The 25,687-nt window shown below is 37.3% G+C and overlaps 1 protein-coding gene across 3 annotated transcripts in view; it reads left to right on the forward strand.

Moving 5' to 3' along the window:
• Positions 1–25,211, forward strand: part of LOC136267072 (contactin-3-like) — a 57,411-nt gene extending 32,200 nt beyond the window's left edge. For 2 of the 3 annotated variants that reach the window (XM_066062121.1, XM_066062122.1), the window contains exons 3-16: positions 842–1,093; positions 1,142–1,408; positions 1,456–1,710; positions 3,237–3,515; positions 16,858–17,139; positions 17,190–17,441; positions 17,486–17,785; positions 17,832–17,941; positions 18,052–18,247; positions 18,296–18,422; positions 24,002–24,281; positions 24,339–24,375; positions 24,696–24,870; positions 24,924–25,211. In XM_066062121.1, coding sequence (XP_065918193.1) covers positions 842–1,093; positions 1,142–1,408; positions 1,456–1,710; positions 3,237–3,515; positions 16,858–17,139; positions 17,190–17,441; positions 17,486–17,785; positions 17,832–17,941; positions 18,052–18,247; positions 18,296–18,422; positions 24,002–24,281; positions 24,339–24,375; positions 24,696–24,870; positions 24,924–25,101 — 2,990 coding nt within the window. In that variant the 3' untranslated portion in view covers positions 25,102–25,211. Of the gene's footprint in view, positions 1–841; positions 1,094–1,141; positions 1,409–1,455; positions 1,711–3,236; positions 3,516–16,857; positions 17,140–17,189; positions 17,442–17,485; positions 17,786–17,831; positions 17,942–18,051; positions 18,248–18,295; positions 18,423–23,804; positions 23,904–24,001; positions 24,282–24,338; positions 24,376–24,695; positions 24,871–24,923 lie in introns of those variants that run through there. The other variant, XR_010706495.1, reaches the window with a different exon arrangement.
• The last annotated feature ends 476 nt before the right edge of the window (positions 25,212–25,687 follow it).

The following is a 25,687-nucleotide window of genomic DNA, read 5'->3' on the forward strand; positions in this document are numbered from 1 at the left end:
AACTTGGAGGAGGCAACACAGAATTGTCATTATCAAAATTTTTGTTATTAACCTCACCATCACAGCCATTTCTTGGCTGCCACCTTGTTGATTTCACATTTTTTTTCACCCTGGCCTTTTTGACAGCCGCACTCTTTTTTTACAACTTGACTGTTTTGGTTTAGATTATTATATAGGCATGAAGTTTTTGTCACATACTAAAACTTTAGTTCACTTTATAGTGCAAGTTAAAAATGGAAATATCCTCTCCTAGTACTGAAATATGACATATAATTTGATAGAGTGTAATTTGTGCACACATGCCAGAACTGGTCACAAATTGTTTAAGTCATGGAATGCTATTGTGCGTCTGTTACACATGGTAGGAGTTTTGTTATAATTTCATACACTATTATATGCTGATGTCTTTTAAACCACAAAAGGTTTGTGCAACAATGGTTACTCCATGTACAGTATATTCCTTCAAGTGGTAGCATTGACCACAAAAAATACTTGTTCTTGTATGAAAATTGGAGTGCAAATACACTGTATTATGGTCTTACTTCCCTCCAAGAGTGAAGTATACAAATTAACTAAAGCACTTGTGAGTTATCATTCCAAAGTGTGCAAAAAAAGAAGCTGAAAATAAGATGAACTTTGAGAGAGAATCTATCTTAGTGATGGTTGGCTTAAATTTTGAATAGTAGGTTCTGTATTTTACGGCAAGTATGTAATTTCCAATTTTCCATTCAGGTACTGGATGCATGAAATTAACTTTTCTGGTTCCTGTATAATACACACTAAATGACATTGAATATTAGTGATGTGTTACTCATCACTGATTATTTTATATTAAATATAGGTCCTCCAGAGATCACAGATCACCCAACAGGTGGTGATGTACCAATGGGAAGAAGCATCACTCTCATGTGTAGAGCTAGTGGTCTAGGAACACTAGTATATTCCTGGGAGAGAAGAGCTAGCCGTAGGTGGACTACTATTAGTAGTGATAACACAACAGAATTTTCTGTAACACAAAATGGAAGATACAGATGTAACGTGAGCAATGAGGCTGGATCAGTTGTGTCTAATAGTACTACTGTGAATGTGTATGGTGAGTATTGTCCTAACAGGTAAGACATGATGACACAAGTGTCCACAGGTCCTCCCACCATCATAACTCACCCCACCAGTCAGTTGACAACTGTTAGTATGAGTGTTACTCTGAACTGTGAGGGAACTGGTAGAGGATCAATTACATATCAATGGCAGACTAGGAATATTAATGGAGGACAATGGAGTGATATTAGTAATAGTAGTAACAGGAGAGTTGTTGTGAGGAACTTACAAGAGTCACAACAGTACAGGTGTGTAGTATCCAATGAAGCTGGTGGGACAAGATCAGATGTTGCTACTGTTACTGTATTGAGTAAGCAAGTGGCTCTTTCCATTGTACTGATACATTAATCCTTACAGAAATCACCACTCACCCATCAAGTACTAATGTTATAGCATTACAAGATGCCATGTTAACTTGTTCAGCATCTGTTGATGATGTGACATACTCATGGCATCGTGATGGTGGTAGTGTTCCCTCCAGATCAACAGGACAGAACCGTAACACACTCACTATTACTAGAGCTACTCCATCTGATGAGGGAATGTACTATTGTATGTCTAACAAGGAGGGAATTAGTGTGGAGTCTAATAGAGCTAGAGTGATAGTAGATGGTAAGATTGATAAATGTACAGCTATGTCGTAAAATAGTTTTACTTTTGAAATAACACAGTTGTGATAATAAGCGCAAGTTGATGTTGTGCTATTTCTTAATAACCACATCCCAATCTTAAGTATACTGTATAGCAATAATTGAAGAGGTCAATGGAAAAAGGGGACAAGTGTCATTTTAGATTTTCCATTTTCTAAAATTGCTTATTTTAGCCACATGGATACTGCTGTCACTAAGTAAACAACAGAATTTAAAAGTTCATGGCTGCCGCAGTCTCAAATTAATTTTTAGAAAATACTGTATCACAATAATTCAATTATGCCTCAAAATTCTGTATAATGCCCACTATGTGGCCACCTGAATTTTTAAATGGCTCTTTTGTCGCTGGCCCCTTCCATTAATTTTATTTATTTAGTATTTGTCAATTAAGTTATTTACTAGTTGTGCATATAATTGTGTATTATTGTGTATGAATATGTCTACTGAGTTCACATTAAATAATAATTGTAGAGTACAAATATTCAAACGAAATCACTCTGCTTCTCGGCTGTTTCATTTCAACTTTCTCTATCATGTTTTTCTTATATGAATTCTTCAGCCAATAGTTTTGGCCACAGTGTTATTGTAATTCCCACTGTTTAAAGTCTTCCTGCTACAATACAATTAATGTGATTTGCAAGTACTTTTCCACTTAAAACACTCATAAGCCTATAGAAAGCTTATGCAACTTGTCAGAAATGGATCATATCCATTTACCATAGAGTCTGGTTGTTATAGGCACATACATATGCCTAATAAAGTTTGCAAAAAATATTATGATTAACATATACAGTAGTTGTTAAGCTCATTCACCTAATAAATCAACCTTGTCATGATTATTATGGATTCACTCTCTTGAATTACAGTCAATGCATGTGCCATATTTTGAGTCCAGTTTTTGTGCACTAAATCCTTTGTGTGGAGCATGCTATAGAAGACCGCTTCACATGATAAGTATAGACTATAGTACAAACATGTAGCTCTTTTGGCTTTGAACTTCATGAAATTTTCCCTAAACACTATTAGCAGCATTTCTTCTCTTTGTATAGCTTTATCTCATGTTGGAGTTTCGTGTTCATCCACATATACTTATCAACCATAATTAAGTATGATCTTAATACATGCATGCGATTTACAATCAGACTCTATGGTAAGTAAACGCAACTTTTGGGATGTTTTAACACATTGTGTCTGCAACTTAAATTCTCATGTCTCATTTAGACTCTAAATTTGTTGGTGCAAACAGACATGCAGACAGATAAACAGAAGGCTTTCCCAAACTGCTTTTAAGAAACTAGGTACACACTTACACCCAGCTGTTGTAAAAAGGTATTGCGTTTTACAACTTAAATTGTATTCTCTTTTAAAATAATTATACTGTAACTACTGTATGTTTCTAGCACTCAATTAAACATTTTTTTTAAATTTACTGATTAAGTATATACAACCTACGTGTGCATATTATCTTTGGTTCTGCTATGTATACAGACCAGCTGTCCATCAGTGTTACACCAACTAATCCAGTGATTGGTGAGAGGGGAACTGCTCAGTTCACTGCTACAGCAAGTGGTGTAAATATGAGAAATTTTATGTATCAATGGAGGAAGAGAGGTAGTAGCAGTCTTCCTAATAAGGTGTCTGGTGTTAATGGAACAGTGTTAACAATTCCTAATCTTGTTGTATCTGATGAAGGAGTGTATTATTGTACTGTGACTGATGAGTGGGGTAGGAGTATGGAGTCCAACAGTATCACTCTGACTGTTTCAGGTATATGAATTTCGTTAAATCTCACTTGTACTATTTCATAAAGAAATAAAAATAAACAAAAGTTTGAGTAATATAAATCTAATCCAAAACAGCCAAGCTGTAAAAATTTTAATAATGACAATTCAGGTAAATTTTGTGAAGCAGCACAAAAATTCACCTGAATTGTCGTTATTAAATTTTTTACCATTAACCTACCATCACAGCCATTTCTTGGCCGCCACCTTGGATTTCACATCTTTTTTCACCATAGCCTTTCTGAGGGCCGCACACTTTTTTTACAGCTTGGCTGTTTTGGAATAGATTTCATTTCTTTTTGTATTTGTATACCCCAAAGCCGGCCCATAGGCCAGCTTTGGGACTTTTTTAACCTATGTTTTTTTTCTTTACTACATGAAGAAGAAAAGATGAAGTAGATGTACTTTAAATATTTTATCAGTAAATGTACAAATTATATATATAATACATATGTGACCGGATTTGCGAAAAGGGGCCTTCCACACACATCCAATTTGCCAACTTTGACAATTGATAACTTCAGATTGGAAAGAGCTATTACCTTGAAATTTGGGCAGTGGTGATTTCTTTGCAGCTGAACTCTCTACAAGGTAATTTCTTCTAGTTGATCTCTCTACAGGGTGATTTGTTCGTAGCTGAATTCTGTACAGGTGATTTGCTTGCAGCTGAGCTCTTTACAAAATGGTTTCTTTGTAGCTGAACTCTCTACAAAGTAACTTCTTCTAACTGATCTTTCTACAGGGTGATTTGTTTGTAGCTGAACTACCTACAAGGTAATTTCTTCTAGCTGATCTCTCTACAGGGTGATTTGTTTGTAGCTGAATTCTGTACAGATGATTTGTTTGCAGCTGAGCTCTAAACAGATTGGTTTCTTTGTAGCTGAACTCTCTACAAGGTAACTTTTCTAGCTGATGTCTCTACAAAGTGACTAGTTTGTAGCTGAACTCTCTACACGGTGGTTTCTTTGTAACTGAACTTTCTACAAGGTGACTTCTTCTAGCTGATCTTTCTACAGGGTGATTTGTTTGTAGCTGAACTCTCTACAAGGTAACTTCTTCTAGCTGATCTCTACAGGGAGATTTGTTTGTAGCTGAACTCTCTACAGGTGATTTGTTTGCAGCTGAACTCTTTAAATAATGGTTTCTTTGTAGCTGAACTCTCTCAAGGTAACTTCTTCTAGCTGATGTCTCTACAGGGTCACTAGTTTGTAGCTGAATTCTCTACATGGTGGTTTCTTTGTAACTGAACTGTCTACAAGGTGACCTCTTCTAGCTGATCTTTCTACAGGGTGATTTGTTTGAAGCTGGACTCTCTACAAGGCAACTTCTTCTAGCTGATCTCTCTACAGGGAGATTTGTTTGTAGCTGAACTTTCTACATGATGGTTTCTTTGTAGCTGAACTCTCTGCAAGGTAACCTCTTCTATTGATCTCTCCACAGGGCGATTTGTTTGTAGCTGAACTCTCTACCTGGTGGTTTCTTTGTAGCTGAACTCTACAAGGTGATTTTTTCTAGCTGAACTATCTCTTTCCATAGTTGCATGAACTCCCTACAAGGTAACTTCTTCTAGCTGATCTCTCTACAGGGTGGCTTGTGTGTAGCTGATCTCTATACAGGTTTCTTATTTCTAGCTGATCTCTTGAATTCTCTTCAGGGTGACTGCTCTATTAGGATGACTGCTCTATTAGAGTATCTTGATCTCGCACTTGCTGCACCAAGTTGGATTTCGTGGCTTTAAGTCTGATTCTTCTACACCATTGATGAGCCTTTCTAAGATGATTACTCCATCTGTATAACGATTTTCAAAGCATTACCCCAAGCGGTTTATCTGGTAGGCGTGGCAAGCAGTTACTTTTTTATTAGCTAATCTCGATTGCGTAATTGTTACACACTGTTGGTTTTTTCATTGTATCTTCCTGTTTTTTAACTCTATTTCTTTCAAACCACAAAAGGTTTGAGGTTCAATAGTCAACCTATTCACCCACCGATTTTCAGCTTCTTCCCATATGCGGTTTACCCTGTAGGCGTGACAACATATTGGTGTTATTTGTCGTGAATAATCGCTGATAACTCTTTGCCTTTTTATCATATTCCAGCCAAAGTTGGTACCGAGATGCGCCTTTATATCCCCCTTCTGTGTGCCAAATTTCAAGGCAATCGGATATGGCGTTCGAGTTTTATAGCAGTTTTTGTAAGTGTGCGACAAGAAAAAGAAAAATAAGAAGAAAAAAAAACGAAGAAACTGAGCCAATTTTTGAAGTCGCATATCTCGGGAACGCGAGAAGCGATTTTGCTCAAATTTTGAATGTGGAGTACTGAAGTTGGAGGGAGTGTCCACAGCACAAATCATCTTTTTTCATCAAGGAAGCACAGAGCTATGGAGGTGTGAAAATTGCGTTTTCTTTCTTCCTGTCAATATACTCACGGATGTTACGCGCCGGCTTCTTGGGCCGCACAACAGACTACCGTGTGTGTTGATAATTTTATGCAATATAGTTTAGGCTCCTGCAAAAGTTTTAGTTCTTAAATATTTAATGCATAATTAGAGATGTACTGATAATCAGATTGGTGATCGGATCGGTTGCTGATATGGCAATTTCTACTATATCGGTAATCGGCACAAATGCTCTGAGAATCGATATAGCTGCCGATAGTTTGCATGGCAAATATGAGTACTATTATTAGCAGCAATGAAAAGCCTTTTCGCTCTAGAAATGGGTTTACATTTTTGCAAGACCTGTGTTGATATACTCTAATAGAACAGTCACCAACTCTAATACAATCCTAGAGCTGTTCAACAGGTCCAAGTGTAACAAACATTTACAACAAGCAGCTGCAGCAAAAGTAGTGAACAAAATCGAAGTGATAAACATTCATACAACTGATAGCGAGCTCGAGTGTGGAAGTAATCCAAGAATTGATAATAGAGGTGGGCTTGATGATGGAGGTGGGGTTGTGTGTAGTTACAGCTATGGCCAAGAAAGTGGTGATTGTGATGTAGGGATAGTGAGTAAGGGAGCAAAATTTTTATTATGTAATTAAGGCAGTCTTGGTATTGTTGCGTTGTGTATCAGCTGGTAACAGGCTTAAATTGTTGGAAGAATAATAGCATGCTGACTGGACAGGTACAAGGTACAAGAAAACACACATAACAGTACAAGATAACATAGAAACAGCACACTTAGCAACTGGCACACCTGTAGGCTCATGTATAGCTTTGCTTACTAATGGCAATACTTTGAATTCCTGAACCAAAAATCAGCACTGTCAAACAAGTTGTTAACATTTTGTATAAACAAACTACTAGTTTGGCTTCTTGTCTAGGTCCTGACGGAGCCATTTGTAAGAAATAATATTTATAGTGCTTGTGATATGAATTTAAAATTTAATTAAATTTTTGTGACCACAGTGTCTTGTATTAGGCCATTTTGTTGCCATATTTCAGCAGCTACTGTACAGCTCACAGGTAACGTCGCGAGTATAGACATGCGAGTAATGCTCGTTTCTTCTCGCGAGATCATTCTTTTGCAATGTGCTGTACAATACCTGTGGAACATCGCATGAATATACACTATCCGTGCGAGAAACTCGCCACACATGAGAATACTCGCCACTGAGTTTAGTAACTTCATACAACACTTAAATCACGTAAACATTTGTGATCGGTCCCATATGTTCGTTCAAGCCTAGCTAGCTAATTTTACAGTAGAATGCAATGAACGCACGCTGGGCCCGTAGAACGCAATGGGTGGAATATTTACGAAATTGAATTTAAAAATTCTGTAAATTCTAAAGCGCTTTTTTCTCAATGAAGGAAAGTGATAACACCACAAACCTTGGTAGCATCGTGATCCCAAACGCAAGAGGAGTTCCAAACTCTTTGTTTTGTGTCAGTACTCCCAAGGAGATGGAAGATATCAGCATTATTCTACCTTGCGTTGGAGAAGTGGTTCACTATCGCTTTTTCTTACACTCATTCGCTTTCGCCGGTCCCCCTGGTCGTAGGAAAGGCCTGGAAGACAAAACTTACCCAGCAATGGATTTGCTTGTTCATGGAGAATTTGATGGTGCAAGTTGCATCTTGGTAGAGGACTGCATCCGTATGTTATGATCATTTTATTAAGCGCTTGTAGTTTATCATCACTGTACAAATCGATTTTTGCTGTTGCCACTTTGTAGCGCTGTAACTTAGAAATTTCTTTGCTTCTAGAGTTGAAACTTCGGTTGACCATTCCTTTGGCTATCTAGATAAAGAATATGTGAATTTGAAAAATGCACTTACTGGGGTTTTGTGGCATTACTTGGCGACCAATCCATCTAGGTCTACGGTAGCTACTGCTAGCTACAGTACTGACTGTACATAGTCCGTGACAGGTCAAGTCAGTAGCTAAGTGACCAAGTATTCGGTAGCTACAACACAGGCATTGCAATAGGAGACCTCACAGCTGGCGGAACTGAGCCAGGGCCGCCTCCCAACACCATAGACGAGACCTGTAGTATCTCGTCTTGCGTGACACTCTCGAGTAAAGTTTGCTATCATGGAGCATTACTGTAGCATTGCTGCATCCACACGGGTCACTCAAGCGCACCTCACGCGTGTCGTGCATGTACATGCGATGTTACCCGTGAGCTGTACTGTATACACTTTATTCACAAATCCTCTTGTCAGTCTCTCACAAGTGATGTTCTTCAAACCTTAGAATTGTTAGTAAGTTCTCATGGTTCTTCATTGGTCTGAATTTTTGGTTCATAGGTTTCACTAATTAGCTTGGGGATAACTCACATTTCCATGACAACATTTGTGTTCCATGTCAATTAATGATAAGTTAAGAATGCATAAATATTCGGTAACATTGGATTAAGAAAAATCAATACCCCAAATCATGAAAAATGATTTATAGTGTACATGTGGGTTTGTGTATCCTGTAACCTTAAGTAAAGGAGAAAGCTTCTGTGATGAAAGAGGTAGGCCTAGCTATTACTAGTATAGCTAACTAGATGTATAACTGCTACACTGTGACAGCCTCATCTTCAGTTCTAAATATGCTAGGTTACAGTATGTATTTGTATATAATGTGCACTGTTTTTTTAGTTACCATGGTAAACTACATTTATTAGAACAGCAGCTATAAATACATCAGTCATTGGCACTTACACACTAGACAAACACACTCACACACATTTCATTAAAGTCCATTCACATTATAGTCATTCACGTATTGTAATTCTAGAAGTATAGAAGCCGTGAGAGTGATTCAAATAACAGTTGTTGTCCTGATGAAGCTTGTAGCTCTAAGTCTCATGATAACTCTGCTACAACCGCTAATCTTCAACGTGCATTTCAGTGTTGCAAAGATCATGAATTCCCTTTTCAGCCTCGAGCTACGCATACACGTATTAAGAAGAGACAAGGCAAACAGAACAGGCTATTTAATACTATAGATTGTACAGTGATCATAAATGGCTCTCTTTTAGTACTTCCCTAGAAAAGGTTTTATGTTTCATTGTCGCAAAACTGCTTGTGATGGTTTTTTGCCCTCAGGTTTTAGAACTGATAGTATGCTATGATGATAGACTTCGACAACTGGAAGAAAACAAAAGATAAATTCTAAACTCACAAAAAATTCCAAACTCACCATGATGCCTTGTTTACACACCAAGTACATAAACAGCCTCCTGTCACTGCACAGTTGTCCGCTGACAACAAAAGTGCCACAGATACTGAGCTTTCATCATTAAAGTATCTTATGCGACAAGGCCTTGTAGTCAGGGAACACAAGGAAGAGGGAGGAAATCTTCGCCAGCTCCTGAAGTGGTGAAGTGAGATGTTCCAAGATTGTCTAATTGGTTAAGAGATGGCCAATATACCTCACATAAAATAACTGATGAGTTGATAGGTGGTATTGAACAATTTGCATTGTCATTACGCTGGGTTGATTCAGAATACACAGTGTATGAGGACATTATTGAGTTAATTGATGTGGACCAAACTGATGCAGCAGCCATGTTGGATGCACCATCATATGCTTGGCCATGGCAATTAACCAGGGAAAAAACCAATCTCCCATAGGACTCTCTCAATGCTGAAACCAAAGTGGCTGGTCACTTAAATGGAGTAGCAGCACTTCAGCACCAAAGGCACACTATATGCACTGCTTAACACATTCCTTGAATCTTTGCTTACAAGATGCCACATCTTCATGCCAAATAATTAAGGAGTCTTTGCTTTTAGTAACTGAACTTTCTACACTAGTACATGCATCATCAAAATGTTTAGCTCTTTATAAGAACATACAACACCAGTCAGCTTCTCAGGCATCAAATAAAAAAACCGTTGTGTCCTACCAGGTGGGCTATTCATACTGGAGTCATAAATTCAGTTTTACAAATTATGGCACCCTTTGTGAAACTCTGGATGAAGTAGGTGCAGATACACATGGTGAGCCAGCAGCAAAAGCACTAGAATTACAAGCATTGATTACTAAGTTTAGGGTTTTTTCGGATTGAAGTTTCTGAGATAGTGTTTAGTGCCACAGAGCAACTTTCAGTTACTTTACAAAGCCATGTTATCAATGCAGAACAGGCTATTTCAGCTGTCAATGCTGCAACTCAGTATTTTCATAGGTTAAGATCTGATTCATCTTATGAAGTCTGTTGTTGAAGCTTCTATAGTATAGAGGCACAATGCAAACACTGTGCACATTTTCATAAAAACATGAAACTTTCCACATAAGTAGTACTCCCCATGACATAATTTTTTTGATATAGTGCCATCGCAGATTTGACCTTTGGTGACTTTTATGGCCATTTTTTCCCAGAAAGTTTATCATTTCTGTTTTTATCTCCCTGAGGCATAAATTAACTTGCTAAAACATGATACTAATATAAAGATCTTTTTGAATGAAACAACTTAGTTTTTATTTGAAGTTAATACATGTAGATGATTTTATTCCAAAGTCATGATCATTTATATTATCCTTGAATTTTGAGATATTTTACCTCCCCATGGGTAATTTACACCCCAAGGGCCGGTAAACTCAGATAATTTCGGAGATAATAAAAGCAATCATATCTTCAAAACAGAATTACCTGTTAACTTCAAATAATAACCAAGTTGTTTTGTTCAACAAGACCTTTACTTTGGTGCCATGTTTTAGCATGCAAATTAATGCCTCAGGTAGATGAAGACAGAATGATCAAATTTCTGGGCAAAAATAGCACTATACTACACCAGATGAATACTTCAGGCAACAGTACTTTGAGGTTTTAGATACAATGGTTGGTGAACTTGTTTTCTCAAGCATGGTTCTCTTTTCTCCAAGAAGCTAAAAAGGCAATAATTGATTCTTGTAATGAGGTGTATGTTGATTGTCAGAAGCCTTTCAGAAAGGATGTGAAAGTGATGTGGATTTATACTTGCTACACAATTGCTACTGTTGCCAGGTGTAGTAAAGACAGCCAATCAGTGTACAGTAAAGAAGGTTACTTCAATAGCCACTGTCTGTGATGTTTCAACTCATGTACGTTAAACTAAAGTACTGCTATCAAATGTCCATCAACTGCTGCAGATTTACTTGACTGTGCCTATGACATCTGCTACCATTTTCTACACTTCGAAGAGTGAATCATGAACTTTGCAAAATGACACAATATCTACAGGATTCTGCCTGAATTGCAAAGCTGTCAACTGATGATCTAATAGCAATTGAAGCCAAGTATCACGTCAACCTGTAAGTGTGTATGTACTTCTGGACAACTCTGTGAAAATGAGCATGCCTTTCAACATATAAAAGTCGTCACCAGGGCCACCCATGGGGGGGGAGCTGGGGCATTTTGTCCCAGGCCCCAGCCTGAAAGGGGCCCCATCAAGGGCCCCTTGAATACCTGTTTAAAAATTCGATATACTCTAATAGAGCAGTCAGATCTTGATACTCTAATAGAGCAGTCACAGTATTCTTCAGAGGAGCAGTGTAACAAGCTTATAAATAAGGAGATATAGTTGGTGAGGGGCAGTTATTGTCAATGTTAGCATGTAATGACATTTTTTCTTCTTTTTTTGTCTTTGATTTACAACTAGGCTGAAGTTGTGATTCAGAATGGAACCCTCCTTGTCCTTGGGGCCCCACTTTAACTCTTTGCCCTGGGTCTCTTAATTTCTCTTGACGGCCCTGGTCGTCACAGAACACTACTAAGTTTTCAGCATAAGGGAAGAGGAGGAGGAGAGCCATGATCCTCCTTCCATGCTGAAAAATAGGTTTTGAAAAATCTTGGGGAAAAGTTGCAGTATGGATTGGCATTGTTAATATTTTTCATTTTCATGTTTTTAGCATAAATTTTAGTCTATTTTTCAAACTTTCAAATTGAAAAAAAATTCTGTAGCTTCTGGAGGTTGCACACACAGACCCCCCTAAAATTCTACTTTATATTACAGCCATACAACAATAGTCATAACTTAGCCCCCCTGTAGGTCATATATAAAGGCAGGTTTGCAGCAGTCTAATGACCGCGAAGAAGAAAACCAGCTATATATTGGCTAGATCATTTTAGGGCTCAAACGAATAGTGGTTTTTACTATTCGAATATTCTTTATTCACTACTACCGAATTTTCGAATATTCTTTTTCAGCATTGATATGGATAAGATATCAATAATCCTGTGGTTGTACAAGATGTCTCTTTAATACAATTCAGAATCAACATGATTCAATCACTTATGTCATAATTATGTAGGATCAAGAATTTCCATGTACTCTACCACTGATGTTATATATTTCCTTTGAGATGAATATTTGAATACCAGAAATGGTATTCGAATATTCAAATATTCTCCGAATATTCGAATAATAGAATATTTGTTTGAGCCCTAGATCATTTGCTGAGCTTGTGCGTTAATAACGTAGAGAATGATGAATACATTTTAAAACTATTGCCTATATCAAACATGGTTGCAAATGTTTGGTATTGGTAAAAGCATCAAAAGAACTCGATTTAAGAAGCAGCTACTTAATCATTTCTCTGGCATGTGTCAAGAGCAGTCTGATGGAAAAAAATTGTTTGATTGTTTTTAATGAAGGGTTGAAGAATGTTCTAAAAGAATTGATGGATTTTGAAGCTGGAAATGCAGCTACTAAGTTAATACAGCCTTTCTTTATGCTGTAGAGCATCCATTCCAGGTGCTAAAACTCGGTTCCTTTGCAAAGGAAATGCTGGAAATATACATGTGTATACTACATATATGATAATATTACACCATTAAGCTCTGTGAATGAACTAAGAAAAGAGCTGTTTTGCAAAAGAGCCAAGACAATGGAGGCCATTCCTCCAATTCAGGTAAAAATATTGTTTACCTCTCTTTCTTTTGTATCTTTCAAAATTGTGTTCTTCTACAACACACAAACAGAGCATTATACCAGGCAAGCATATGGACCACATGTATGCAATTCAGCGGAACAGTACAATCCCCAGAATGATTGGGTGGAAAATAGATGACATTTCCTGGGTACCAGTATGGACACTACTTCCAGAAATAGCAAACGCTAGCCGAGATTTGTATAGATGCAAGGTAGAGCCTTTGTACTCTAGGAAGTACAAATGCAGGCCTGCTTTGCACAGCTCTTTGCCAATGTAGTAGGAAGTGCATGAACTCATGCACTATCCAGCGCTCACAAGAGCTCATGCACATCAAGTAACTAGCAAGTTATCATTGTGTATTATTGTTTTCAATTTAGTGGCTTTGATTTTTGCTATGTTTTGTCCTTTGTGTTCCTACATACATCTTTCAGGAAGAATTACAAGTGTGTTACTAAAACTATTTACCAGAGAGCATGGATACTTTTACTACAAACAATAAATAATGACACTGCTTTTATGCTAGGGAAAATATTATTGAACAATGCTTGTATGATAAATATAGTGGGATTTATCTTTTTGGTTGAAATGTTTTAGGCTGAAGAACCAAGGGGTGCCAAGTGATTCTAGAGTGACACCCCTTCTGAAATCAATTATTACATTAAAGTGAATCAGTGTGCCAAATTTGGTGCTTTGGACCAGCATGTCACAATCAAAACTGTTGCAGACCAGACTAACTCTACTATAACATCCTTGCATGATTGTACAAGAATGAATAACACAACTCACAACAGTGACAAACAATAGGTGTGTCATTTTCGCCAATCTTTACTTTGAGGACAGAGTCTGGAATAGATATTCCAAGGAGTTTTCCCTATGAGTGTAAATCGATTGTGGTACAAATAATAGCAGATAATAAATAGAAATGAGATCATGTGATGCCAAAAACCACGTAGTGAGCGTTGGACAAAGGATTGGCATTAATTCTTCTAGTAGTGGGGTGGACAGTTCCGAGGACAGTTTGCATTTGGATTTAAGCTATGTATTTTATGTGTGGTCAAAACTCATATCAGAGAATAGAGACGAGGCAGCCTATGGAAGTATTTGAGACATTAGCATTGATCTAGTCACACAGATACTGCTTAGTGATAGTTCAAAAAGTATGGAGTATTTAATCAGTCAGCAATTTTTTGTTTTTGTTTTTTGTTTGCAGGGTAGCAACTTTAGTCAGTGTAGTCATCACATGATAGAAAACTATAAGTGCCTCCTGGTTTAATCCAAGTTTTTTCCTCATCAGGTATAAAGATGTATGTAGATGTATTCATGTATGGAATAAGATTGGAAGATCAATAGCAATAGCATTCTCATCGAGTGTTATAATTTATCTTGTATACAGCAGTGTAGGTAAAGTCTGTAGTTTTACATAGTGATGCATAACACACTTTAAAATGCTATACCGTTGTCAATAATGTTATGAAGATGGGCATGTGTATGTGTGTTGCATAGTTGTATGGTTTGCCAGCCCAGTACCCAGGTATGGCAAAAAAAGTCTGGCTACATCCCCAAACCCCTGCTCTGAGAGATGTGCTTTGTCAGTTAGCTTCCCCTTACTGGAACATCTTACTCCGCCACTGATAGTATTACCAAAACGTTTGTGACTAGGTAAGAAGAAATGTGGGTCATAATAAATCCCATAGCCAGCCTAAAGCTGGCTATGGAGCCATATATATATATATATATATTACAAAAAGAAATGAAATCCACACAAAACAGCCAAGTTGTAAAATAAGGGTGTGGCCTTTATTAGCCCGGGTAAAAAAGTTGTGAATTCAAAGGTGACAAGCTACTGCAATGATGTTATTGCTAATAAATGTTAATAATTCATGCAGACTGTGATATTCATGCTTACTCATTGTAACAATAAAACATGTGTAAATTATGTAATGTACAATAAACTACAGTAGAAGGAGTGGGCTGAACAGTAACTTAGCATCATAATTAAACTATGATTTATTTTTTAATATATACTATCATTTAGATATCAGTAAAGCAATATTATCAGCTGTAACTGACTGTTGCATTACAGTGTATTTACTGTATGTAAGTTTAGACCTTTAAGTTGATGTTGGTAGGGCTGCAGCAATTCATTGTTTGAGTGTTATAAATTGCAATTTGGTCACGTGCATGCACATGTGTGCATTTATTGGAATTACATGTGTGATAAGTGGCACAGAGTAAATGGTTATTCAGGTGGGTGTGTGACAGATTCCCTACTGAGAGGGTTGGCTTGGGGGGAAAGGCTCACTAATGACTCGCCTTTATTTGGCACTAGAAAATAGGGACAGCTCATCCCTGAGCCATTAGGTTGGATGCGGTAGTGTGGTGCTTAGGTTAGCAGTGTTATACCAATAGGAAGATAGAAAGGACTTTGAGAATATCACAAGTGCTGTGACTCTGGGAGCTGGTGCACTTCAACCATCATCCTAGGACAGAAGCTGTATCCAAGGACCATTAGTCCTAAAGTCTGTAAGTATTATATACAAGGTGGACTCTAAAACTAAAACTCTGTGGAATGCAGAGACCCAATATATTGGTACTATGTATTGTGCTAATGATCAACACAACAGTTGCTTTTCTGTCCTAGGTTACAGATAAAGTACATATTAATGATGGTGGTAGCCTTCTCCCCCCAAGTCCCTAGTGGGATATTAATTTTAGAATTTATTAAGTAATTGCCAACCACATGATAATTGATATACTATGATACTGAATTTGCAACACCACCCAGACCTAGGAATGAGTCTTAGTTATTCGAGGCCCAGGTGTCTGTGATCCTGATTGTTCTATTGAATCAAATGATTCAAGAGAGATCCCTAGATTTGTATCATTGTTATATTTTCTGCATCAATTCTGGGGGCGTAGGAAGCGCGGGTGCTTGGGCACCCATAAATATTTCTAACCAGAAGTAAAATCACTCATCCATTATGTTAGTGATTCCATCTGCCTTGATCTGGCTTCAAACATAGTCCATAGGCTTAAACAAAGGTGTGGTACAAGTGGATTAAAATTATAGATTACAAGTCCGATCGAGATACTCTAATAGAGCAGTCAGTCAAGAGTAGCATTACTATAAGCAGAAATTTAACTGTTTATCAGTTAACATCTATATTCGAAACAGAGTTGCTGATTCCATCCTTCAGTACCATATTTAATATGACTAGAAATTCTTTGAGATAAAAACAAGTTGATCTTTAACAATATTAGTAGTAGGGCACCCATAAGTTAAATATCTTCCAACACCCCTGAATTCTACCTCTCCTTCAGAGGTATGCAGTTCTGTTATCTGAACACCACAAATGGTCCTAGGGACTCACTGTAATAATATTCCAACTGAAGTATATGCTTAAAGAAAAAGTCTGTATTTGATTACCAATGTTGGGAGTAATGCGTTACTTATGTAACGCGTTACGTAATATTATTACTTTTGTGGTAACAAAGTAATATAACGAAATACACTATGAAAGCAGGTAATATAACGCAAGATACTTTACTTACAAACATAACGCGTTACCTAAGTAATATAATTACTGTAACGAGTCTAATATGATGTAATATTATTACTAAAAGTAACAAAGTTACTAATCTCGTTAGTAATCCTCTGAGTAACGCCTAACCACGACGAAGTAACGAGGCCTACTGAATGAAGCTTATTCACTAGCTTCTTACTTATAACCAAGATTTGCACATTGTCCAACAACGCAATCATGTCACATGATAAGGTGGTAGTTTCACATGTGACAGCTTAAGGCTGTGGACACAAAGTAATATAATATTAAATATTATTACAGTTACTTTATTTTATGGGTAATATGTAACTGTAACTAGATAGTTCTGTTGCAAGTAATATGTAACTAGTTACTTTTACAAAGTAACTTGCCCAACACTGTTGATTACCTTAAATTGTAATTCACTATACTACAGCTGGTTTACCATTGTTTTGGAGGTATCCACAAAATCAGTTTGTTAACAACAATGACAAAGTGACATTTGATTGTTTTGTTAATGGAAGTGATTCACTAACTATCACATGGGAAAAGGACAGAAGATCATACACTTCAGGTGTTACACAAGTTACACACAGTAATGGAGTGAGTAGTAGTTTAACACTGAACAGAGCTAGAGTAGCTGATAGTGGCAAGTATCGGTGTAGAGCTACTAATGCTGATGGGAATAGTGTTACATCTAATGAAGCAGAATTATTAAGTAAACTGCATTACTCTTAGGCATAGAATATTATTGCTCTTTGCTTACAGTTCTCCCACAAATCCTCACCAACCCTGATGATGATACTGTCTTCATTGGCCAGTCAACACAGCTCACTTGTAATGCACTAGGTACTGACATAGTCTACCAGTGGATGAAGGATGGTGTAGTAGTGTCTGGTACTAATTCAAACATGTTGAGGATTACTAACATAGAGGAATCAGATGAGGGAGTGTACAAGTGTATGGCTAGTAATAAAGGTGGTCTGGTTGAGTCTAATCCAGCAACTATCACAGTATATGGTATGCTAGTAGTAATAAATCATGTTTTAATGTACATCATACAGGTCCACCATTGATACAGGAACTACCACAACAAGTTCATGTAGTGTTGGGTGAAGAGTTTCAGATCACATGTACTGCTACTAATGATCAGGATGCTCCAAGGAACTTGATGTTCTCCTGGAGGATACCAGAAGAAGTTGAATTTAACGAAACAACAACTGATGAAGATGATAGTCGTACAGCATACTCCACTCTTCATATCAGTAGTGTCACTAATAATGATAATGGCAGCTATACTTGTAATGTAAGAAATATTAAGCGTGGAAGTGGTGTTGGCACATCATTAACTCTAATAGTTGAAGGTATGTTCTCATAAGATGTATAATGACCACATTGTGTATGTTGTAGAAAAATCATCTCAACCTACAAATTTTACCATTATTGAAGTACACACTAATTCACTGAAGCTGACATGGACTGTTCCTACTAATCCCCATGGTAGCATTAACTATTACAATGTATGTTGTCAATTTTGTCATTGTCATTGCCATTGTCAATTGTTCTTGATATCATACTACACGTAATGGCTGAATATGTGATAATGTTTTAATATATTTCTATTAATTAGGTATACTACAACAACAGTGACCAACCAGTACAAATGGTCTATGTTACCAACTTCACTGGTAACTACACTCTTGACAACCTCAGACCATACACAGAGTACAGTGTGTATGTGACAGCAGTCAGGTTGATAGGAACTACTAGTAGACCACTTGAGGGGGAGAAGAGTAGAACAGTTACAGCGAGAACATTAGCTGGAGGTTTGTTAGACTTTACCTGAAGATTTGTACATTTTTGTGATAATGTAGAACCAATCATCTCTACATCTGGTCAAAGTAAAAGACCTCGATTGATTGTAAATATTGATAGCTTTGACATTAGTGATACATTTGTTATTGACTTACCAGTTATAAGCATTGAAAATGGACCTTTCAGGTGAGTATGTTTTAAAAATTATTTTCAGGGCAATTTTTTTCCCTGATCTCACAAAAATTCAAAGGTAAAAATTCTGTACCCCAACAGCTTATAACATATAGCCAGTTTGCATTCACCTGAGCCCCACCAAATACAGCAATATCAAGGAGGTGAACATACTGTATGCTCCCAATGGTTTTGTACTGGAACAAGTCATGTTTTCATGTTGTAATATGTTTGCATGCCTGAACTGTCTATACTAAATGTATGGGATATTTTAATGCATAATAACTCACTTGTTCTTGCTCATTTTGATAAATTATTGTGGCATGTGCAGTTAAAGGGCTTCACTGTACTACTAAATGTTTTTGCAGCTGGCCCATGTGACCAACATTATTATTGAATGCAAATTGACTATAGTGTTGAGTAAGTACCTGACTAGAAATTTACAAGGTGAAAAAATTTTCCAAGTTGATGTTGTGTTACTTCTAATCTAATCAAAAACAGCCAAGCTTTAAAAAAAGGTGCGGCCCTCAAAAAGGCCATGGTGAAAAAAGATGTGAAATCCAAGGTGGCGGCCAAGAAATGGCTGTGATGGTAGGTTAATGGTTACATTTTAATAACGACAATTCAGGTGAATTTGGTGCCAAGACCAAGTGGCACAAAATTCACCTGAATTGTCATTATTAAAATGTAACCATTAACCTACCATCACAGCCATTTCTTGGCCGCCACCTTGGATTTCACATCTTTTTTCACCATGGCCTTTTTGGGGGCCGCACCTTTTTTTACAGCTAGGCTGTTTTTGATTAGATATCACTTCTTTTTGTATTTGTATACTGCAAAGCCGGCCTATGGCTGGCTTTGGAGCTTTTTTAACCTATGTGTTTTTTTCTTTACCACAGGAAGAAGAAAAGAACTTAAAGAAGATTTGTAATACTTCAATTATTTTTGATTTTATTAGTAATTATACAAATTATATACATATATTTATTACATGCCAATTATTCCCCACAGAATATTTTTTGCCGCTGATCTCTCTACTGGGTGACTTGTTTGTAGCTGAATTCTCTTCATGATGGTTTCTTTGTAGCTGAACTCTCTACAAGGTGACCTCTTCTAGCTGATCTCTCTACAGGGTGATTTGTTTCTAGATGAACTCTCTACAGGTGATTTTTTGCAGCTAAACACTCTACATGGTGGTTTCTTTGTAGCTGAACTCTGTACATGATGGTTTCTTTGTAGCTGAACTCTTTACAAGGTGACTTCTTCTAGCTGATCTTTCTACCAGGTGATTTGTTTGCAGCTGAACTCTCTACATGGTGGTTTATTTGTTGCTGAACTCTCTACAAGGTGAATTCTTTTACCTGATCTCTCTACAGGGTAATTTGTTTGTAACTGAACTCTGTACAAGGTGCGTTTTTGTGGGTGATCTCACTGCAGGTTGATTTGTTTGTAGCTGAACTCACTAAAGGGTGATTTGCTTGTAGCTGAACTCCTTGCATTGTGTCTAGTTTCTAGCTGATCTCTCTACAGGGTGATTTGTTTGTAGCTGATCTCTCTGCTGGTTGATTAATTTGTAGCCGATCTCTCTACAGTGTAATTTGTTTGTAGTTGAACTGTCTATAAGGTGATTTGTTTGTAGCTGATCTCTCTGCAGGTTGATTTGTTTTAGCTGAACTCTCTACAGGGTGATTTACTTGTAGCTGAACTCCTTACATTTTGTCTAGTTCCTAGCGGATCTCTCTACAGGGTGATTTGTTTGTAGCTGATCTCTCTACAAGTTGATTTGTGTGTAGCTGATCTTTCTACAGGTTGATTTGTTTGTAGGTGATCTCACTGCAGGTTGATTTGTTTGTAGCTGAACTCACTAAAGGGTGATTTGCTTGTAGCTGAACTGCTTACATTGTGTCTAGTTTCTAGCTGATCTCTCTACAGGGTGATTTGTTTGTAGTTAATCTCTCTACAAGTTGATTTGAGTGTAGCTGATCTCTCTGCAGGTTGATTAATTTGTAGCCGATCTCTCTACAGGGTGATTTGCTTGTAGCTGAACTGTCTATAAGGTGATTTATTTGTAGCTGATCTCTCTGCAGGTTGATTTGTTTTAGCTGAACTCTCTACAGGGTGATTTACTTGTAGCTGAACTCCTTACATTGTGTCTAGTTTCTAGCTGATCTCTCTACAGGTTGATTTGTTTGTAGCCGATCTCTCTACATGGTAATTTGTTTGTAGCTGAACTCTCTATAAGGTGATTTGTTTGCAGCGGAACTCTCTACATGGTGGTTTCTTTGTTGCTGAACTCTCTACAGGGTGTTTTGCTTGTAACTGAACTCTCTGCAGGGTGATTTGTTTCTAGCTTATCTCTTTACAGGTTGATTTGTGTGTAACTGGTCTCTCTACAAGCTGATTTGTTTGTAGCTGATCTCTCTGCAGGTTGATTTGTTTGTAGCTGATCTCTCTACAAGTTGATTTGTTTGTTGCTGATCACTCTAAAATTTGATTTGTTTGTAGCTGAACTCTCTGCAAAGTGTTTTGTTTGTAGCTGATCTCTCTTCAGGATGATTTGTTTCTCTCTACAGGGTGATTTTTTGTAGCTGACCTCTCTTCAGGGTGATTTGTTTCTAGCTGATTGCTCTACAGGTTGATTTGTTTGTAGATGAACTCTCTACAGGGTAATTTGCTTGTAGCTGAACTCCTTACATTGTGTCTAGTTTGTAGCTGATCTCTCTACAGGGTGATTTGTTTCTAGCTGATTGCTCTACAGGTTGATTTGTTTGTAGATGAACTCTCTACAGGGTAATTTGCTTGTAGCTGAACTCCTTACATTGTGTCTAGTTTCTAGCTGATCTCTCTACAGGGTGATTTGTTTGTAACTGATCTCTATACAAGTTGATTTGTTTGTAGCCGATCTCTCTACAAGGTAATTTGTTTGTAGCTGAACTATCTATAAGGTGATTTGTTTGTAGCTGATCTCTCTGCAGATTGATTTGTTTTAGCTGAACTCTCTACAGGGTGATTTGTTTCTAGCTTATCTCTCTACAGGTTGATTTGTGTGTAACTGATCTCTCTACAATCTGATTTGTTTGTAGCTGATCTTTCTGCAGGTTGATTTGTTTCTAGATGATCTCTCTACAGGTTGATTTGTTTGTTGCTGATCGCTCTAAAGGTTGATTTGTTTGTAGCTGAACACTCTGCAAAGTGTTTTGTTTGTAGTTGACCTCTCTACAAGATGATTTTTTGTAGCTGACCTCTCTTCAGGGTGATTTGTTTCTAGCTGATATCTCTACAGGGTGATTTTTTGTAGTTGACCTCTCTTCAGGGTGATTTGTTTGTAGCTGATCTCTCTACAAGTTGATTTGTGTGTAGCTGATCTCTCTGCAGGTTGATTTGTTTTAGCTGAACTCTCTACAGGGTGATTGCTTGTAGCTGAACGCCTTACATTGTGTCTAGTTTCTAGCTAATGTCTCTACAGGGTGATTTTTTTATAGCTGATCTCTCTACAAGTTGATTTGTGTGTAGCTGATCTCTCTGCAGGTTGATTTGTTTGTAGAAGATCTCTCTACAGGGTAATTTGTTTGTAGCTGAACTCTCTATAAGGTGATTTGTTTGTAGCTGATCTCTCTGCAGGTTGATTTGTTTTAGCTGAACTCTCTACAGGGTGATTGCTTGTAGCTGAACTCCTTACATTGTGTCTAGTTTCTAGTTGATGTCTCTACAGGGTGATTTTTTGTAGCTGAACTCTCTACAGGTAGATTTGTGTTGATTTGTTCATTGCTGATCTCTCTAAAGGTTGATTTGTTGTAGCTGAACACTCTGCAAAGTGTTTTATTTGTAGCTGATCTCTCTACAGGGTAATTTGTTTGTAGCTGAACTCTCTCCACAGTGACTTGTGTGTAGCTGAATTCTCTAGAGAGTGACTTAATTGTAGCTGAATTCTCTACAGGGTGCATGGCTTGTTTATAGCTGAACTTTCTTCAGTGTGACTTGTAATGTTCTGAATCTCTATAGTGATATATTTGCTTAACTCTCCACATGGTGACTTGCTTCTTGCTGAACTGTCTATAAGATTAACTGTTTGCAGCTGAACTCCCTACGGAATAACTTGTGATGTAATAAAATTCTATAATGGAGTAAATAAATTAGCCGAATGCTCTATTAGGGTGACTGTTCTATTAGAGTATCTCGATCTCGCATTTGCTACACGGAGTTGGCTTTAGAATCATAACTCAGTGGTTTGTAATCCGATTCTTCTGTACTACTGCAAGGACTTTCTATGAAGATTATTCCAATTCCAGCTATACACCGATTTTCAGCTCATTGCTCTAAGCGGTTTGCCTAGTAGGCGTGAAAACTAATACTTTTTTATTCGTAAAAATCGATCGCGTAATTGTGACACAGGTTGGGGTTTGTGTCATATCTCCATGGTCTTTATCTCGATTCCTTTCAAACCACCAAAAGGCACTCCTACGATGGTTACTCCATCTATATAGCAATTTTCAACTCATTCCATGAAGCGGTTTACCCTGTAGGCGTGACAACAAATCAATCTTGTTTTACACGAATAATCGGTCATAACTCCTGAACCATTCATCGGATTTGTACCAAATTTGATGCTAGGATTTGCCGTTGGACTCCCTTTCTGTGTGCCAAATTTCATGCCGATCGGAGTACGCGTTTGCTTGTTATAGCAATTTTTGCAAGTGTGCGAAAAGACGAAGAAGAAGAAAAAAAAACGAAGAAAAAAAATGAAACTTTGGCAGCTCGTATCTCGGAAATGGCTGGAGCGATTTCCTTCAAATTTGGAATGTAGACTTCCCTGGCTGGCGGGCAACTGTGTAGCAAGTTTGGTTCGAATCGGATAAGTGATCATTGAGATACAAAGGTGTGAAAATGACGTTTTCGTTCTTCCTGTCAATATACTCACGGGTGTGGCGCGCCGGCTTCTTGGGCCGCACGACACACTTGATAACCAGAGCCAGGCACCCAGGTATAGTCAATACTAAATAGATGATTGATCAACCATATACAGTAAACCCTCGGTTATCCAAACCCCTTTGTTTTCAGGAAACAATAAAAATGTGAATTGTTTGGATAACTGAAGCCATACAGAGCTCTGTTGAAATACTCTAATAGAACATACACCTGTACTCAAAATACTCTAATAGAGCAGTCATTTCCAATTTTGGATGAACAAGGGTAAAGATAAATGTAGGTCACATAACCGAGGGTCTACTGTATTAGATAGCTAAATAAATTATGGCTTGTTATACTGCCATGCAATGCTTAGGAAGTATAATTCGAACACACCACATTAAACTACAAATCCTGCATATAGGTATATATCTTCTCAATTGTTGTATGTTTGGAAGGTTAATATAGGCTCTATACCTTTCCCAAATACAGGCTGCTTATACTGTGAAACATTTTGCTCATGCCAGTCATGGGGTGTGGAAACGCAAACAAGCACACACATTTCTTTGGAAAACAATTTTAAGAAACCAGGTACATCCCTATAGCCAACTGTGGTGTCATGCATGGTTTAATTTTTCTCTTGAAAATATCCCAGTCTGAAGTGTAATGCATTTTTATTCCTTTTACAGTTATTTCTACATCATTGTGATCACTGATGATATTGTGGTTGACAATGTTCAAGAGATAGCAACTGTAGATCTACTTAAAGAGTCCACCAAGGCTACTCCATTATTCTATGTAGCTGCTGTGGTTGATGTCAGTCAGTATGTACCTGGTTATAGGATGAGCTACATCCTGGGAGCTGGTGATAACACTACTGATCCTGATGGTCATGTGTTTTATAACAGAGAAGTAAAAAGAACAGATTTGTATTTTTTCCGTGTGTATTCATCTGATAGCACACAAGAGGTATGACTGTGTTGATGATGATGATGTATATATTACCATATATGGCTTATTGTATAGAATGAAATTTTTACTACAACTGATCTACAACTAATATGTAAGTATTGAGCTGCTTGTCATTCACACGTACTTAAATGTGTCTCAACACAGCTTGTTCCTGAATGCTGTAGACTAGTTGTGGAACATGCATACGGTTAACTGTTACTTTAGAGAATGTTGTTTGTGAGCAGCTAAGGTTATTATACTAATTCACCACTAGTTTGGATATTTTCTGCATTCTATTAGTTTCAGTGTTAAGACTCTGCTCCCTGTTGTTTTACAGGTTTTAGCTAGATGCAAAACTTTAGTACTTATTTTGCTGGGTTATCAGTGTAAATATATTCTATGTGAAGTAAAATAGATTAATTGCTGTTATAGCTCAGCGACAGAAGAGTGATGAGAACATCTGTAGCAGTGACAGTTCTGATTCCAATGTGGTGGTCATTGCTGTTTTGGCAGTTGTAATGGTGGTCTCAATAGTCTGCAACATTGCTCTTACAGTTTGGGTGTTTATGCTACAAAAGCAAAAACTAAGTGTTAAAGTGAACCACAAGTAAGTGCAATCATATGAGTACAGACATTGATAGTATTCGTTATTCCTATCAGTGATACTAAACAAGCCAGTGCTGCACCAGAGCCAGCATATACATATGAGTTGGTGGATAAATCAAGTGATGTGAAGCTAGAGAATAATCCGGCATACTCAGTCAGTGCTTCTCAAGGCAGTTCAGGAGATCACCACTATGATGTTATCCCTGCTAGCCATCATGCCAAAGCTAAATAAACATTTTTATACATAGGTGCTTACCCCCAGTAGCATTTATGTTTAGTTTTTTTGGTACTGTGAACATTGGAATATTCTCTTATAGAATCTGAATTTTTGATTTCACATAACATGCATATATAGTGTGTGTACACATTCTCAAGTGTTAATAACAGTAACCAAACAGCTCGGCCAATAATGCAAGAATAATGTGATATGACTCTTACATTGTAGTTACAAGGTGAAATTTATAGTAATGAGTTATTCATGCATGTCTTTTCATAGAAATGGACCCACAGTTATCAACACGAGATTCAATATTATCATTTTTATCAATGTGAAAGGATTATAGTACTAAGTATACTCTTAATTTTCTCAACGTTAACCCTTGCAATCAAAAACCCAATAGCAGTAAATTTAGATTAGAACTATAGCAATAATTTTGTGGACATGTGATAATTATGTGTATTAGCTTAATACAGTATATTGAAGTGACTCAATCTGCGTGTTCTTTTAGAGTATTTTCGGTTTCAGCACGTTATGCCACAAATGCTCTACTGTTTCTTTACTTTTGGAGGCAGTTAATGATTGGGAAACTTCTCTGGAA

The sequence above is a fragment of the Dysidea avara genome, chromosome 9, assembly GCF_963678975.1.
Source record: "Dysidea avara chromosome 9, odDysAvar1.4, whole genome shotgun sequence".
Lineage (NCBI taxonomy): Eukaryota > Metazoa > Porifera > Demospongiae > Dictyoceratida > Dysideidae > Dysidea > Dysidea avara.